Raw genomic sequence first — 14,242 nt, forward strand, 5'->3', positions numbered from 1 at the left:
AAATACATATTTCAATGGAATAATGATGCAGATGCTTAGATTTGGATGCCTAATACCTAAAAATTCCTAAATGGAAATGTTAAAGGTCTTCATTTTCCTATGCAACTTTGTGTTTATTGCAGAAATGATGTTAGTTATTGGTTTAGTTGCGTAACAAAAAATAAAACAATGGTAATTCAATTTAAGTCATTTACTTATGGCAAGGCTGACTAGTAGTGATTTAGTTTTCATGCACTCATATTTTTTCTAGGACTTTTCAGCTTTATTGCTCAGTTTAAAACATTTGTTAGGAAAGCAAAAAGTAATCAAATGTAATAAGTTACATTACTTTGATAAAGTGATCAAAGTAGTGAAGTTGCTTATTTTATTTTTTACAGAGTAACTACTAAGTAGTAATCTGTAACCTATTGCATTTCAAAAGTAACCTTCCCAACACTGTCAACAAACACTTTTGGATATGTGGGCATGTATCATTATATTTCCACAAAGCCACTGGTCAGCTTTTAAGTTAGCATATTCATTTAAGTTATTGAAGAAATCTACAATGACATTTTGATGAGTGGAAATTTCGAAGCTTTAAAAGGAATTGTAGATATCCGTTAATATAATCGTTACTAGTATGAATATAATTTCCCCTTCTCCACCCACTTTATGATTCCACAGAAATGCAGGAAGGTTTATCATGCTGCATCTGTCTCCTCCATCTCTAGTATTCTTATCCAGCCAACAGCACTTGTCAGTAACTATCTCTCGGAATGTAAAAGGAAGGCCCTCCCCCCTGTCCGTCAACCCTGTAGGAGGGCACTAAGCCCTGCAACTCAGGCCCGGTCCAACAGAAGCCCCCCTACCACCAGCACCCCTGGTCACCACACCACCCTCTCCATAGCTTCTAACAGCCAAACACACCCACTCCCACAGCGCTCCTCCCCTCTCCTTTCACTGCTCCCCCACCTCTCCACATGCGTGGCATTCACTGTGCATACCTAGGCTGCTAATTCCAACCTGCCACTCCAATCAAAGGATCACGACTGTTGTAGTTTTCTTCTCTTTTCTTCTGCTGGGAAACAATGTATGGTTGATGGAGGCAGGGACTAGTGTGTGTGTGTGCTGCTATGTGACAGCAAGGAGAATCAGATCAAATCAGACTAAAACTGGGGGAGCAGTCCTCCTACTTGATGATGTGAAAATTACAGTTAGCAGTTGTGGTTGTTTTGCCCGTGTTAGTAGTTATTTTATGTCCCTTAACTTTGAGGAAGTTTTTGTCTTTTTGACATAAATTTATGTCTTGTTTGGTCATTTGTGTCTCCTTGTGGTTGTTTTGCCCATTTTTTTTTGTAGTTATTTGGGTGTCTTTGAGGTAATTTGGGGTCTTTTTGAGGTCATTTTTTGTCACTTTGTTGTTATTTGGTGTATCTTTGAAGTTGTTTTGCCCATTTTTGTAGTCATTTTAGTGGTAGGTAATTTATGTCATATTGAGCTAATTCTGTCTGTTGTGGTCATTTTGTGTTCCTTTGTGGTGATTCCACCTATTTTCATTTCATTTTGTGTATTTTTTTTATTGTTTTGCCCATTTTTGTAGTCATTTGGGTGTCTGAGGTAATTGTGTGTTTAATGAAGTAATTTTGTGTCTTCTTTGGGCATTTTGTGTCACTTTGTGGTTGTTTTGCCCATTTTTTAAGATATTTTGTGTCCCTTAATAGATCCTTTGCATCTCCTCCTGGTCTTTGAGGAAAGTTTTAACTCCTTGAGATAATTATGTTGTCCTTCTGGTCTTGAAGGTAATTTTGTCTTATTGAGGTAATGGTGTGTTGTTTTTTTCTCTTTGTAGTCATTTTGTGTCCCTTTGTGGTTGTTTTGCCCATTTCGTGGTCTCTTTGTGTCTCTTTGCAGTTCCATTGCATCAGTTTGTGGTGTTTTTGTGTCTCTCTGGGGTCGTTTTTAGCCTCTACCTGGTTAATTTCAGCAGCATTTTGCAGAGGAAAGGCAGTGGGACCCCTGACGCATTAGGCCCCTTGGCCTGTGCCCTGGTAGGCCCATTCAGTAATACATCCATGCTTATAAAGCAATACATCAGACTGATATATAAAGTTTGTAACTATTAGTTGTTAACAAATGTCCTGAAACAATAAATCTACTGTATTTAAAAAACCAACAACAAAAAAAAAAGACGACAAATGAATTAACAATAAAACTAATGGTTAGTTGCAGGAGCACAAGATGTGCAGTTACCAGTTGATAAACACAGCCAGTCCACATGATATTGGTCATCAGATGTCGATGATGGGTTATTGATGTAATGAGGCAGTTTTTTCTGTGTGAACATCATCAAATCATGTGATTTGGTTTTGGGGAACACTGTAAGTTTTAGTGCCATTTATACTGACAACTCAGATGTATTTTGTTGGCCAGTACTGTCTGTGTACTGTCTGTCAGTGTGTCGTCCTTTTCAGTCAGTATGGGCTACCTGAAGTAGGACTGTATTTATGTTATTGTCAGTAACACTTCACTTTTTTCACCTGAGATTTGAGGTCAGCTGCTTTCAGTTGTTTTTGTGAGACTATTCATACTCTGTCTCTCTGTCTCTCTCTCTCTCTCTCTCTCTCTCTCTCTCTCTCTCTCTCTCTCTTTCTGTGTGAACAGATCATTTGTAACAGGCACTGCATGCTGTGAGAACTTCTCCCCTCTTCGTATCTGGGATGTTGAACGGTAAGTCAAGAGGTTTCTCTGACATGCTGCAGCACTGCTGTAAATTGTAACACATCAAGTGTTTTGTCATCCCACGTGTTATTGCAAGTTTCCTGATGAACGATATGGTCAAAGTGTAGACAGTGATGCAGCCATGTAATCCAAATGACATAAACATAACATGAGATGGCAGGTGATGATCCTTAAGGAGAGCACAGAGATTACACCATAAGGAAGCTACGAAGGCCCTTCTTAATGCTTCTGCTCCAGTGTATAATTTTAGACAATGTGCCGTCATCGCAGAACCAAAAGAGGTGTGACAGACATGACGTAACACAACAGCATCAACCTCTAGTGTGGCATATAACATATGTTTTAGCAGTGCTTTATAAACAATAGCAATAGCATAACATGTCAATAACAATCATTTAACATCACTGTTATATGGCAGCTGATCTCATCCTCTGCTTGGAGGGTAAGGAGCTTCTGGACCTCATTGTTTTCCCAATTTGTGGAAATTATCAGCTGCTGTTCTTCTCCTTTGAGTTAGCTGCTAATTTCTACTTCTGAAATTTCCTACGGTGGGTCCCACAAATAACATGTTGTCAAAATGACAAAACAACATTACTTTAGTAACAACCATACTTAATACAGTACTTACATAACTGCATTTATACAAGTATATTTTGAAAAAGACTGTATGCATTTAACAAGCAGGAACTGTACTTTACTGTGACAGGAGTGTATTTTGAAAACACACAATGCATGTAACAAATGTAAATTGACACCTTGACCTTGAATGTCCAAAACTGACGCATGAGGAAACCTAGTGCATCATATTTTGACATGTACAGTACAGGCCAAAAGTTTGGACACACCTTCTCATTCAATGCGTTTTCTTTATTTTCATGACTATTTACATTGTAGATTCTCACTGAAGGCATCAAAACTATGAATGAACACATGTGGAGTTATGTACTTAACAAAAAAAGGTGAAATAACTGAAAACATGTTTTATATTCTAGTTTCTTCAAAATAGCCACCTTTTGCTCTGATTACTGCTTTGCACACTCTTGGCATTCTCTCCATGAGCTTCAAGAGGTAGTCACCTGAAATGGTTTTCCAACAGTCTTGAAGGAGTTCCCAGAGGTGTTTAGCACTTGTTGGCCCCTTTGCCTTCACTCTGCGGTCCAGCTCACCCCAAACCAGAGCAGAAGGTCTTAAGGACCCTCAAACCCTATATTGAGTATATTTTTACTGCTTTCCCTTAATGTCAGACGGTTTCCAACAGGAAAATGAAGCCGTTATATCACTTTCTTCAAAGCCAGACTCTATTGCAAAAAACAGTAATTTAACATTGCTGAACACAGGAGCTGCTGGTCTACCTCTGCCTCCAACAGTTATTGTGTTTTGTTTAGTGAGGTACAATTTTCTTAATGGAGTCTGGTGGCTTTGACAAGAGCATAAATGGGGAACTGAAGTTGTTAACAGCTTCTCTGTTGAATGGGGCTGTCTAATGGAAATGTAACGCGGCAAAAAGATATTCTAAATAAATAATGATTTTTTTTTTAAGTGCCTACAGTACATATGTTTTGTTGCTGACCCCTCCACAGCAGTACATTGATTCGCTTCTTTGTTGGACTTCGGCCTGCTTTTCCAAACTGGGGGCCTGCCAACATCTACTGTATGTAATATATTCACTATGGATAAGTACCCCATACAACCCCATTTCAGAAGAACTGAATTATCCCTTTAATTCGCAAAATGATTTTTTAAGAAGAACCAAAGTGTCAGTAAAAGCTGAGCTGCTCTGTAATCAGTCCAAACATTTATCATCTTTGACATTAGTAACATGCACACATGTAAGTTGAGTTATTTTTGTATAAGTCATCATATGATGGACATTATATGGGGTCAGTTAGCCACACCTTGTCCAAATGATAAGTTTGTGAGTGTCATCCATCACTTTATCAGTAAATCCTGGCAGCAGACAGGAGACACACAGACAGATGAGCTCTGAAGTCACAGTGAAATGTCTACCGGTGAGTCCATGAGCTAATCAAAGATGAAATAAAAGGCGAAATTTGTGAGTTGGATTACAGAGTTATCGTTTGAATTTTGCTGTCTCTATTGTGAAGGGGGAAACATTTGAGCTGTCTGTCATTTTTTAGAGTCAGGTTATTCATATGAACCAGAGGTGATCGTACACATACACACCTGTGCATATTCAGTGCCGTGCACAGACATATTTTGGGGGGCAGGTCCTCAAGCCAATAAAAAAAAGGGCTCCCCATTAATTATTTATACAAAATAAAGTTACATATAGTTGCACACCCTTTACTTACTTACATATTTATTTATTTCAGTACCCATACACTCACAGTGGTTTAAATTCACAACAGTGACAAATCGAGGCTTAGGGCAAACACTTTTGTTACCTGGCTTCAGATGAAGGCAGGTCACACTGTCAGGGGGACATGGATGCTGCTCTGCATGTGTGTGTTAATTGTGATAGTTGTGACAAGGGAAGCTAAAGAGAGAGGGGGAAGGGCTCAGTAGTCTTGCAGAATTAGAACTCAAATCCAGTTGGGCATCACAACACCTTTTAACTGATGCCATGGGCCAAACTTAAAGAAAAACTAAAATATTAAATTGGAAAAAGAAATTTCAAAAAAAAAAAAGTCTTGCGAAAAGGGCACACATCCAGTCAGTGGGCAAAAGGGCAGGTGCTTGAGGACCATCTAGGGTCTATCTGTGCACGTGCCTATTAGCCATCCATCATAAAACATTCCTACTGAAGTTACAACTAAACCTATGCTCATGTTCTCACTACCTTGTAGACTTAAGCCCGGTATACAGTGTGCAATTTTAGGCTGTCCTAGACAAAATATGACCAATGTGAAAGACACTTGGCTCTAAAAGAGTGGTCCTACATCACACAGTGAGAGAGGTTCAAGGATGGCTGTTGTTACAGTCTTGCGATCAAGGACAGCCTGGGATAAAATTCTGACAGTGTCATAAATTTGGGATGACCATCTCACTGTGTGACTGCTGTTAATTGCCAACCATTAGAAATGCTAACCAATGCTACCCAGTGCTAAACAACCAATAGAAATGCAGCATGAAATGACGCACTGATCAGTGCAACAATGCTAAATGCTAGTACATGCTTATAAGATCTAGTTGCAAAATTAGCATGCCAAATTGGCATCTTTTCCCCAGCCACGACTGCATCCACATTCTCCTCCTCCCCTCTTCTTCAGACTTTAAATAAATGCTGCCACAGCAAGAGCTCTTTGTTTTCTTTTCATTTTTTTCTTACAACTACAGCGGCATAGATGGATGACGTTGATGGATGTATGTTGCAGCCTGCAATTTGGTAGGCGCTGTCATCATACAGTCTGCATACATCAAACTTGATGTTGTACCCAAGTTTATTAGATCTGTGTCACACAGTGTAGCTGCAATAAACTTACAAGATTGCTAAAATCTCACAATCTGCAGGAGGATTTAACCTCCTCCTCTTTCTCCTCTCTCATGTCATTTCAACCAAACCTTTTCTCAGTAGGGTGGAAGTGAGCATGCATGATAGTCATCATCGGCTTCTGTTAATAAATCTCTTTGTGCATTTAATAAATCTTTTTGTGCATATACTCTTGTGTCTTTCTAAAAGAGCATGAGCATTCATATATTATTTGTATCATGGTGTCTAAGGAAAAGTCTAGTTCATGATGATTAAAGGAGAGGTTGCATACCAAATGAATGTTCCCACATGGCGTCTGTTGATGTGAATTTTCCTTGTGCAACGTAACTGCATCAGCAACAGTATGGCCCCTGAAGCAGCGGTTTGGAAACACCATGGGACACACTTTTCTAAAGCAAGGAGCTGTTCAAAATGAGGGGCCTCTGAAAATTCCTGTCTCTGAAAGGCGAGGCTTAAACCTGATACATCCTCACCAAGGCTGCTGTAATTCCCAGCTTTACCTGGGCCAGTTAAAATCGTCCAACACAACACAACACAAAAAGCTGCTTCCTGCTCCCAAATGGTGTGGAAATCTGAGGAGGGAAGAAGACAGGAGACATACGGGGAGAAGGAAGGAAGGAAGGGATGGGTGGGCAGGTTATGCTGGAGGTTGCAGGTGGTGAGAGAAATGGACATGGTTACCAGGTGTAGCATATGTCCTCCTTCTGACATAGAAATGTATTTATGATGGAAAAAGACAAAAGTTTTTCAGTAATTATTGTGAAATCATTAAAAAATATATCCCATTCTGTTATTACTTTATCAGTTAATATTTAAAGATGAGCTAAAGAGAGCACTTTAAGTCAATACAAAGAAACTAAAAGAGAAATCCTGGTTGTATACAGGGTTGAACAAACCTTTCAATATTAGACTCATCAGAAAGGGTTTGGCTCTCCAACAGCTCTCAGTATGCTCATAGCTTAGGGGCAGATTTAAAGAAAGTTTCATTCATACATTGGAAATAATCACTTGTCCTCACTCTTCATGATAAAGGAACAAATACAAACTGCCGGCACAAGGTTTTAAGATTACTGTCCTCTAAAACATTCCTGTATATTTTAGCTAGTTTTAGATTTATTATGACGTTTAGATATGAAAAATATTGAATTACATTGCTATTCTAGTACTCACTTCCTGTCGGTGTCAGTGTTCATTTCGTTGGCAAAAACTGTGACAAAATCTTTTGGAAACAACCTTTTTTCCATGACGAAAATTAGACGATGACAAGCTAAAAATAGATCTTGAAAATAAAAACTAAGACGAAATCTATGTTTTATTTTCGTGATGAGACGGGATGAAAATGTTTGTGGTCGACTGTCAGACACTGAAAGCTGAGAGCGGCTGTGTTTGCAATGATCCTCTAATGCTGCATAAGCAACAGGATGGTAAACTCCAGTAAGTAGTCTGCACCAGGATGTTTTGCTAGCCAGAAAAAACGCTCACATAGGAGCAGCATCAGCCATTGGTGCAAGTTGTGGGCTATAATTCAGCAGTAAATGATCAGCAATGTGTGTCTGACTGTGGATGGTGGAGCTGCTGAATGGATTTGTGGAGTTTGTTGTAGCTGTGGCTGTTAGAAATTAGCTCTGCTTGTTATCCACTGAATGGCAGTGGATCAAGCAGCCACTGGCTGCCAGATTTTACATCTGATCCCTGCAGGACTGCACTCAGATCAGGACTGTCTGGAAAAGGTTTATGGGTTGATGCTGTTTGACAGGCAGGTAGGAGGCTCAGTTATCTGTGAGTGTAGCTGTGCTGTAAGTTAACAGTCTGAACTCTGAAGTTTTCTCTGACAGAAATTAAAGTTTTGTTTTAATCACCAACACTAATTGAAACCTCCAGACTAACATATTGCAGACAAAGAAAGAATTCATTATTCATCATTAATTCATTATTTCTCAGCTTCTTAACAGTGAGATGGATAAGTCAGAGTTTACAGTGAACCTACAATAAAGTAGTTTCATTGTCTAAACCTAATCACGACTATTTCACAACATTAACCATGTGTTACAGTGTGTTTCAGCTGTGCGTGTTACAAACACATTAAAGGGTGCCTTTTGCATCACTATGAGATGCTGAGGAGTGTGACAAAGCATCTGTATTTGATAGCTTGGGAATGAGACGAGGCTGGGCATTATTAACTTTAATGTCTTAACAAGTTTAATAAGCAAACTGTAGGGTTGCAACATTATTTTCACAAGGTTTCACAATATGATAACTATCTCATAAAATATTGCATTTTCACAGAATCAGGGTATTACAGAACTGATAATATTATCAGTCAGACTGACCCGTAAAGGGATGGAAACAGAAGGGTTTTTGTTGGTTGAACAAATGTTTTATTACCATAATTGAAACTTGAAACTATTTTTTAGTGGAAGTATGTGTAAAACATCTCCCCGTAGAAAATAATTAAAGTGAAAAGGATATTCAATGTCCAGTTGCATTTTTTTCAACATCATAGATAAACAAATGTACACAATATGTTATTCGTCAACTTTTGTTTCATGGTATACCTTAAAACTGGTATATCAACCCTTGTGAACTACTATTAGAACAATTTTAGTCTTTTTTTTTTTCTTCTTCTTTTTTCTTTTTAATCACAATTTAGATCACAACCAGATTATTGGTCAGAAGTTGCTACTCTATGTGATTGCTTTCTCTTGGATGGCACTGATAGGCTAACCGCAAGTTAAAAAAGGACAGGGGGTCATGAAGCCTAGGCTCCCTTTGAGCTCTTGTGGCTTTGATTTTGATTTAATTTAACACTTTCTCTTTTTCCCTCCACAATTAATTCTGTGTCTTTTTTCGTCTGGGCGGCACAAAGAGTTCTTATGATCAGCCATATAGAGGGGGATCCCACAGAAGTAGCGCCATTGGAGCAGCACCCCAACTTTTCACACTGTCTTCCCTCATGGTTAAACACAGAGGGGACAAAAAGCATCAAAGGAAAATCACCCTGACCATCACTCCCAGCTGCAAAGATTCCCCTCTGTTCCTTCAGAAAGGAAGCCCTCTTTTTTTTTTTTTTTTTTAACAATCGAATGGCCGAGCTAGGATTCCTTACATTCCTGACACTGAAAAGAGCGGAGTGAAACGTCTGTGTCAGGGTGGACGCTCTGTTATACAAATTGCAGCAGTATTGTCTTTGCGGCACATGCACGTATGTGACATTTTAAAGGTGGTCATTGTTGATGCGCACCCCCTCTCTGCTGTCTCTGCTCACATTCCTGCTGCAGCGGGCTCAGAGGTGCAGGATGAATTGGGTGGACATGCAGCAGGTTGCATGGCTCCCCTCTGTTTGTTTTAGCGAGTAAAAACCTCAGCAGGGCTTCTTTTCTCTACCTGTCTGATGGCTTTTGACGAGAGGGCCTGTTACCCAGTGCATCCCCAGGCTCCTGTTCAGAGCTCAACCTCCAGCCACTTCTGACACAAACACACACACGGCTTTTCTTTACCTGTCCCCATACTAAAGGATAATGCCTTTAGCTTCTTCTATTTTTTTCCACATTGTCAATTCTTTAATGATTCCTTTTACAACTTGTGTGTGTGTGGCCTTTAAAGCCAACCTGACTCCTGTAGTGAGACCAGACAGGCTTAAAGCAGGACTTAGGCCCTGTGTGTCACACAGCCAGCAGTCCCTTCATGACAATCACTAAGTCTGTGCCCCCTAGGGCCATTAGTCTACCCATCTCCCATAGCAGCTGCCACACTGCAGCTCAAACTGCTTCATTCTGAAGCAGCAAAATGATTTCTCTCAAAAACCATCATTTCCATTTGAATCTTTGTCACATAAATGTTTAGATGAGGCTCACAGGATCATTTTCATAAAGTTATAACTTTGGTGCTATTTTTGAAGTTCAGCCATGTGGTGTTTCTGTTATGATTCCAATGTAAGCCCCCTTCGCTCCAGTAAACCATGCCTTCATTTCATCTATCTCATCGTCATTGGGACTCTATGTGACTTTGTTTTCAGCTCTTAAGCCAGTCATTTTTGCATGTAACCTTTGATTGTAGTGTTTTTTAGGGATGCACCGATTGTGAAATTCTGGGCTGATGTTTCACATAACAATTTGGCCGATGGCCATTAATGATAGGGTTTTTTTTTTTCTTATTGTCTATATTGTTGTTGTTATTTATTCTCCTTTTTGTGCCAGGAAAACAAAGACATCTTCATTTTAAGAAAAATAACAGTTCTAAAGTCATTCAGCCCTTCATTAAACTACCTTTGAATGAGCACAAATTCAGTCCTGAAATTTATGAAACCACCTTTAAAATGAGCTTGAAAAACATTCTTAAAAAATAATTGCTTCAAAATCCCATTTGCTATACATAATAGCTCATAGTTCCCTCTCTAATATCTATAATATATTGCTCTGAAAACATAAACAAATTTTTCCTTCACAAGATCACATCTGAACACATAATGAGAACATTATAATTTACCTTTGCCCAATACTAATTTTTACGGAATAAAACTTAAACATATAATAATGTAACCCAGTGCAGCCTTCGTCAGCAGTTCGTTCCAGCCTCTCAGCTAACAGCGAACATTAACTAGCTCTCCACCTGCTGATTTCAGTACAGATTTGTTGTTCACAATATAGCATTATCAGGGAAACAATAGGATGTATCCCCAGACTGCGTTCTTTCCTCCTGACAGCATCCTGGGGAAGATCTCTGTTCGTCCCGAACACATTTTCTGTTGTCCCTGGAATGCTGTGGTTTTGCGCCCTGCTTTTTAGCCTGTGCAGAATTAATGTGACACAACAGAAAAACATCGGCCACTGCCATCAGTGAATCCCATCTAATTAGCCAATAGACTGATGGAGATAAACCGGGCAAATATCAGCCAATACCAGTGTGCAGCCGATACATTTTTGCATCCCTAGTGTTTTGTGTATCATGTACTTATGTTAATTAACAAGTCACAGGACTAAAAGCCCTGACACACAAAGCCAACAGTCAGCCATCGTTCAATGTTAGACCATTGCATGTGTCCCGCATTGACTTGGGCAACAGTCGGCCCTTGTCAGCCCCAGTCAGCTATTTTTTGGCTGATTCAGCATGTTGAATGATACTTAGAGCAACTGATATTAAGAGCGAGAAGGTCTGCGTATGGCAGGAGGGGGGATGAATGGGTCAAACAAAACACGACTTTCGCCCAAGAGACCATAGTTTATGTCCCACGTAAAACCAAAAATGAATGTTGTTTTAACATAATGTTGTGAAAATGTAATGTTATTTACACATGGTCGACGTAAACTGACATCACTAACAAGTAGTGTGTGTGTACCACAGCTTGATATATCTTCTTCTTCAGTGGCATACAGCTCCATAGAGCTCCTGTAGTTTATTTTGACTCAATCCCACATACATCTTCCTGCCGCCACACATACTCACTAGAGCACCAAATGTGGAATAATCCGCTGCTGAAAGTAGTCCCCAACAAATGCACTATTCCCTCCTATTTGTTTGATAAAAAAATGTGTTTGTTTTTTTCAAGATTTACATCATCAGTAGGAGCCAATGGGCTTGGAGCTGAGAGTGCACTGAGACATTGTTAGTTGTGTTGACCATTAACAATGATGTTGAGTAACGCCTGTCTTATTAAAGCCTTGACTAAGTGTAAACTGAACAGCAAGATCGAATGTCTTTTTCATTTCATTATAAACATACTCCTGTATTAATGGACAGTTTTTTTAATTACTTCATATTTAGGAATATGTAGTTTAGAATCTTTTATTTCTGATGGAGAATTATGGATGGATTGACATCAATGTCACTTTCTCAAAATAAATGACAGTCTTCTGTTTTTTTTTAAACTGAGGTTCATAGGGAACTACAGCCCTTATTATAGGGGAATCCACGTGCAGTGTTACTGTATGTTCTTTTTTTATGCCTCCTTGCCAGTGATGGCAGTGTTCAGAAGCATTATGTTTCCAGGTTGTCCATCTGTCCAAGAGTTTGTCCGTCCTATTCTTATGAACACAATATCTCAAGCCTTGAGGGATTTTCTTCAAATTTGGCACAAATATCCACTTGGACTTAAAAATGAACTGATTAGATTTTGGTAGACAGAGGTCAAGATCACTGTGACCTCACAAAAGATGTTTCTGGCCATAACTTGAAGTATGGTCAGATACTGAATCGATGACACTCATCTTGAGTGCCCACCTTAAAACTGTGTTGATTGTATAGATGTTCTGTGCTGCTGGTTTGAATATTTGTGTGAAGCATCCACGTTTTAGAATATGTAGCTTCTTTGCAACAACATCCAGAGCCCACCTGAAGCATTGTCAGCTGTCATGGCTGCATATGAGTTAGGACCGACATGGATATAAACTGTAACTGCAACTGGACTGGTTCACCGACACATGGAACCACAAGGCGGTAATTCTAATTAATGTTTAAACAAAAGCACTTATACTAATCTTAACCAAACTGCTTTTGTTAACAGACTGTGAGATTTTAGTAATTTTTTTAAGTTTAGTGCAGCTGTGCGACATGAATCTAATCAACTTGGGTACGACATCAAGTTTGATGTATGCAGACTGTGTGATGACAGCACCTACTGAATCGCAGGCTATGACATAGAATAGAGGGCCACATCATTAAAGGAAATGACCACTAGAATGAAAATACAGACAGTATTTACTTACCCTCATATTGACAAGAAGTCCAGTGTAGTTTTTTAATCCACAAAACTCGTTCGGGGTATCGGAGGATAACAGCTAGCCGGATTTTTCCATACACTTGAAATGCATGGAACCCACATCCAAAATCATTTTAAAAATGTAATAAAACTCTACTAATGCATTTCAAAAATGTCAGAATGGCTCGTCTGTCGTAATCCAAGTGCCCTGAAGCCGCGACATGCAAAATTGACTTTAAAAGACATAATTTACTCCACTTCTATAGCATCATTTATCACCGTGGTCAGTTAGCCTGTCCTGCAGGCGTGCTGTGTTTACATGGCAACTCACGCAAGACTCGAGAGCGGTACGAGACGTTCTTGTTCTTGAGTCTCGCGAGTTGCCATGTCTGTATTTATCACAGCAGCTAACTTTACCAGATTTGTTCTTAATCACCAGAACTAACAAGACAGAGATCATTGTATCCGGCAAGAATCCATGAATTAAGAAAGCATTGTAGCAGATGGCAAGGAGATGAGCTCATGATGGCATATTTGATGTGCTCAGCAGTGATGTGATCCAAATGACATGCTTTGTTATCTGCTAGCTTGTTTATAGTGTGGGACACCTCATGTGAGAAAATTACCTTTGAATCAACACACTCAACATTATCAGGCACATATATATCACTTTTGACACAATTAAGTAAGGTGCTGTAGTGCTGTCTCCATAGCTCAGCAATATTTTTAACCCCTGAGATACCATCTACAGTGCCTGGGGGCGATATCCATCCATCCATCCATCCATCCATCCATCTCTCTATCTATCTATCTATCTATCTATCTATCTATCTTCTGCTGAGTATATCACTTACCCTTTGAGGACACTGTGTGTGTGTGTGTGCAAAGGTTATGACTCAGCCAGTCAGCTATGTTTTTGAGCCTGCCATTTGAAACTTTCCTGTCAGGCATGCTGGAGGCCAGACCCAGGTATTCAGCATTATGGATCCAGCCAAGCAATAGAAAGGCTGGTCAGATCAGAACATTGCGCCGCTGCTCACTAACAGATACAGTCATTTTGACAGATTACATGCTTATGCCTCTGTCCTGTAATCACACGCGGCCCATAAAAGTCAGTGACCTATCAATTTGACAATCCCTGCTGTTTTGCACTGTGCACCAGCACATTGTATGGTGCTATTACTGGCTTTAAGATCACTGCGCAGATGTCAGGTCCATTTTATGGAAACCTAGCTTTTATTTTTCTTTCACATTTGGGTGTTTGTAAGTGTGTTTTTCAGAACAGCATAAGATTGTAATCATGTTGTTTGAAGGATTTCAGATGGGAGGGTTATGAATTGATGATCTCTTTGTAGTTGGAGTGGCCTTGCTGTGATGGA

General features: G+C 39.5%; 1 protein-coding gene across 3 annotated transcripts in view; it reads left to right on the forward strand.

Moving 5' to 3' along the window:
* fbxw4 (F-box and WD repeat domain containing 4) overlaps window positions 1-14,242 on the forward strand; it is an 80,387-nt gene that overhangs the window by 55,019 nt on the left and 11,126 nt on the right. For all 3 annotated transcript variants that reach the window (XM_049601235.1, XM_049601237.1, XM_049601236.1), the window contains exon 6: window positions 2,641-2,706. In XM_049601235.1, the coding sequence (XP_049457192.1) occupies window positions 2,641-2,706 (66 nt within the window). The remainder of the gene's footprint in view (window positions 1-2,640; window positions 2,707-14,242) is intronic.

Source organism: Epinephelus fuscoguttatus, linkage group LG16 (genome assembly GCF_011397635.1).
Source record: "Epinephelus fuscoguttatus linkage group LG16, E.fuscoguttatus.final_Chr_v1".
Classification (NCBI taxonomy): domain Eukaryota; kingdom Metazoa; phylum Chordata; class Actinopteri; order Perciformes; family Serranidae; genus Epinephelus; species Epinephelus fuscoguttatus.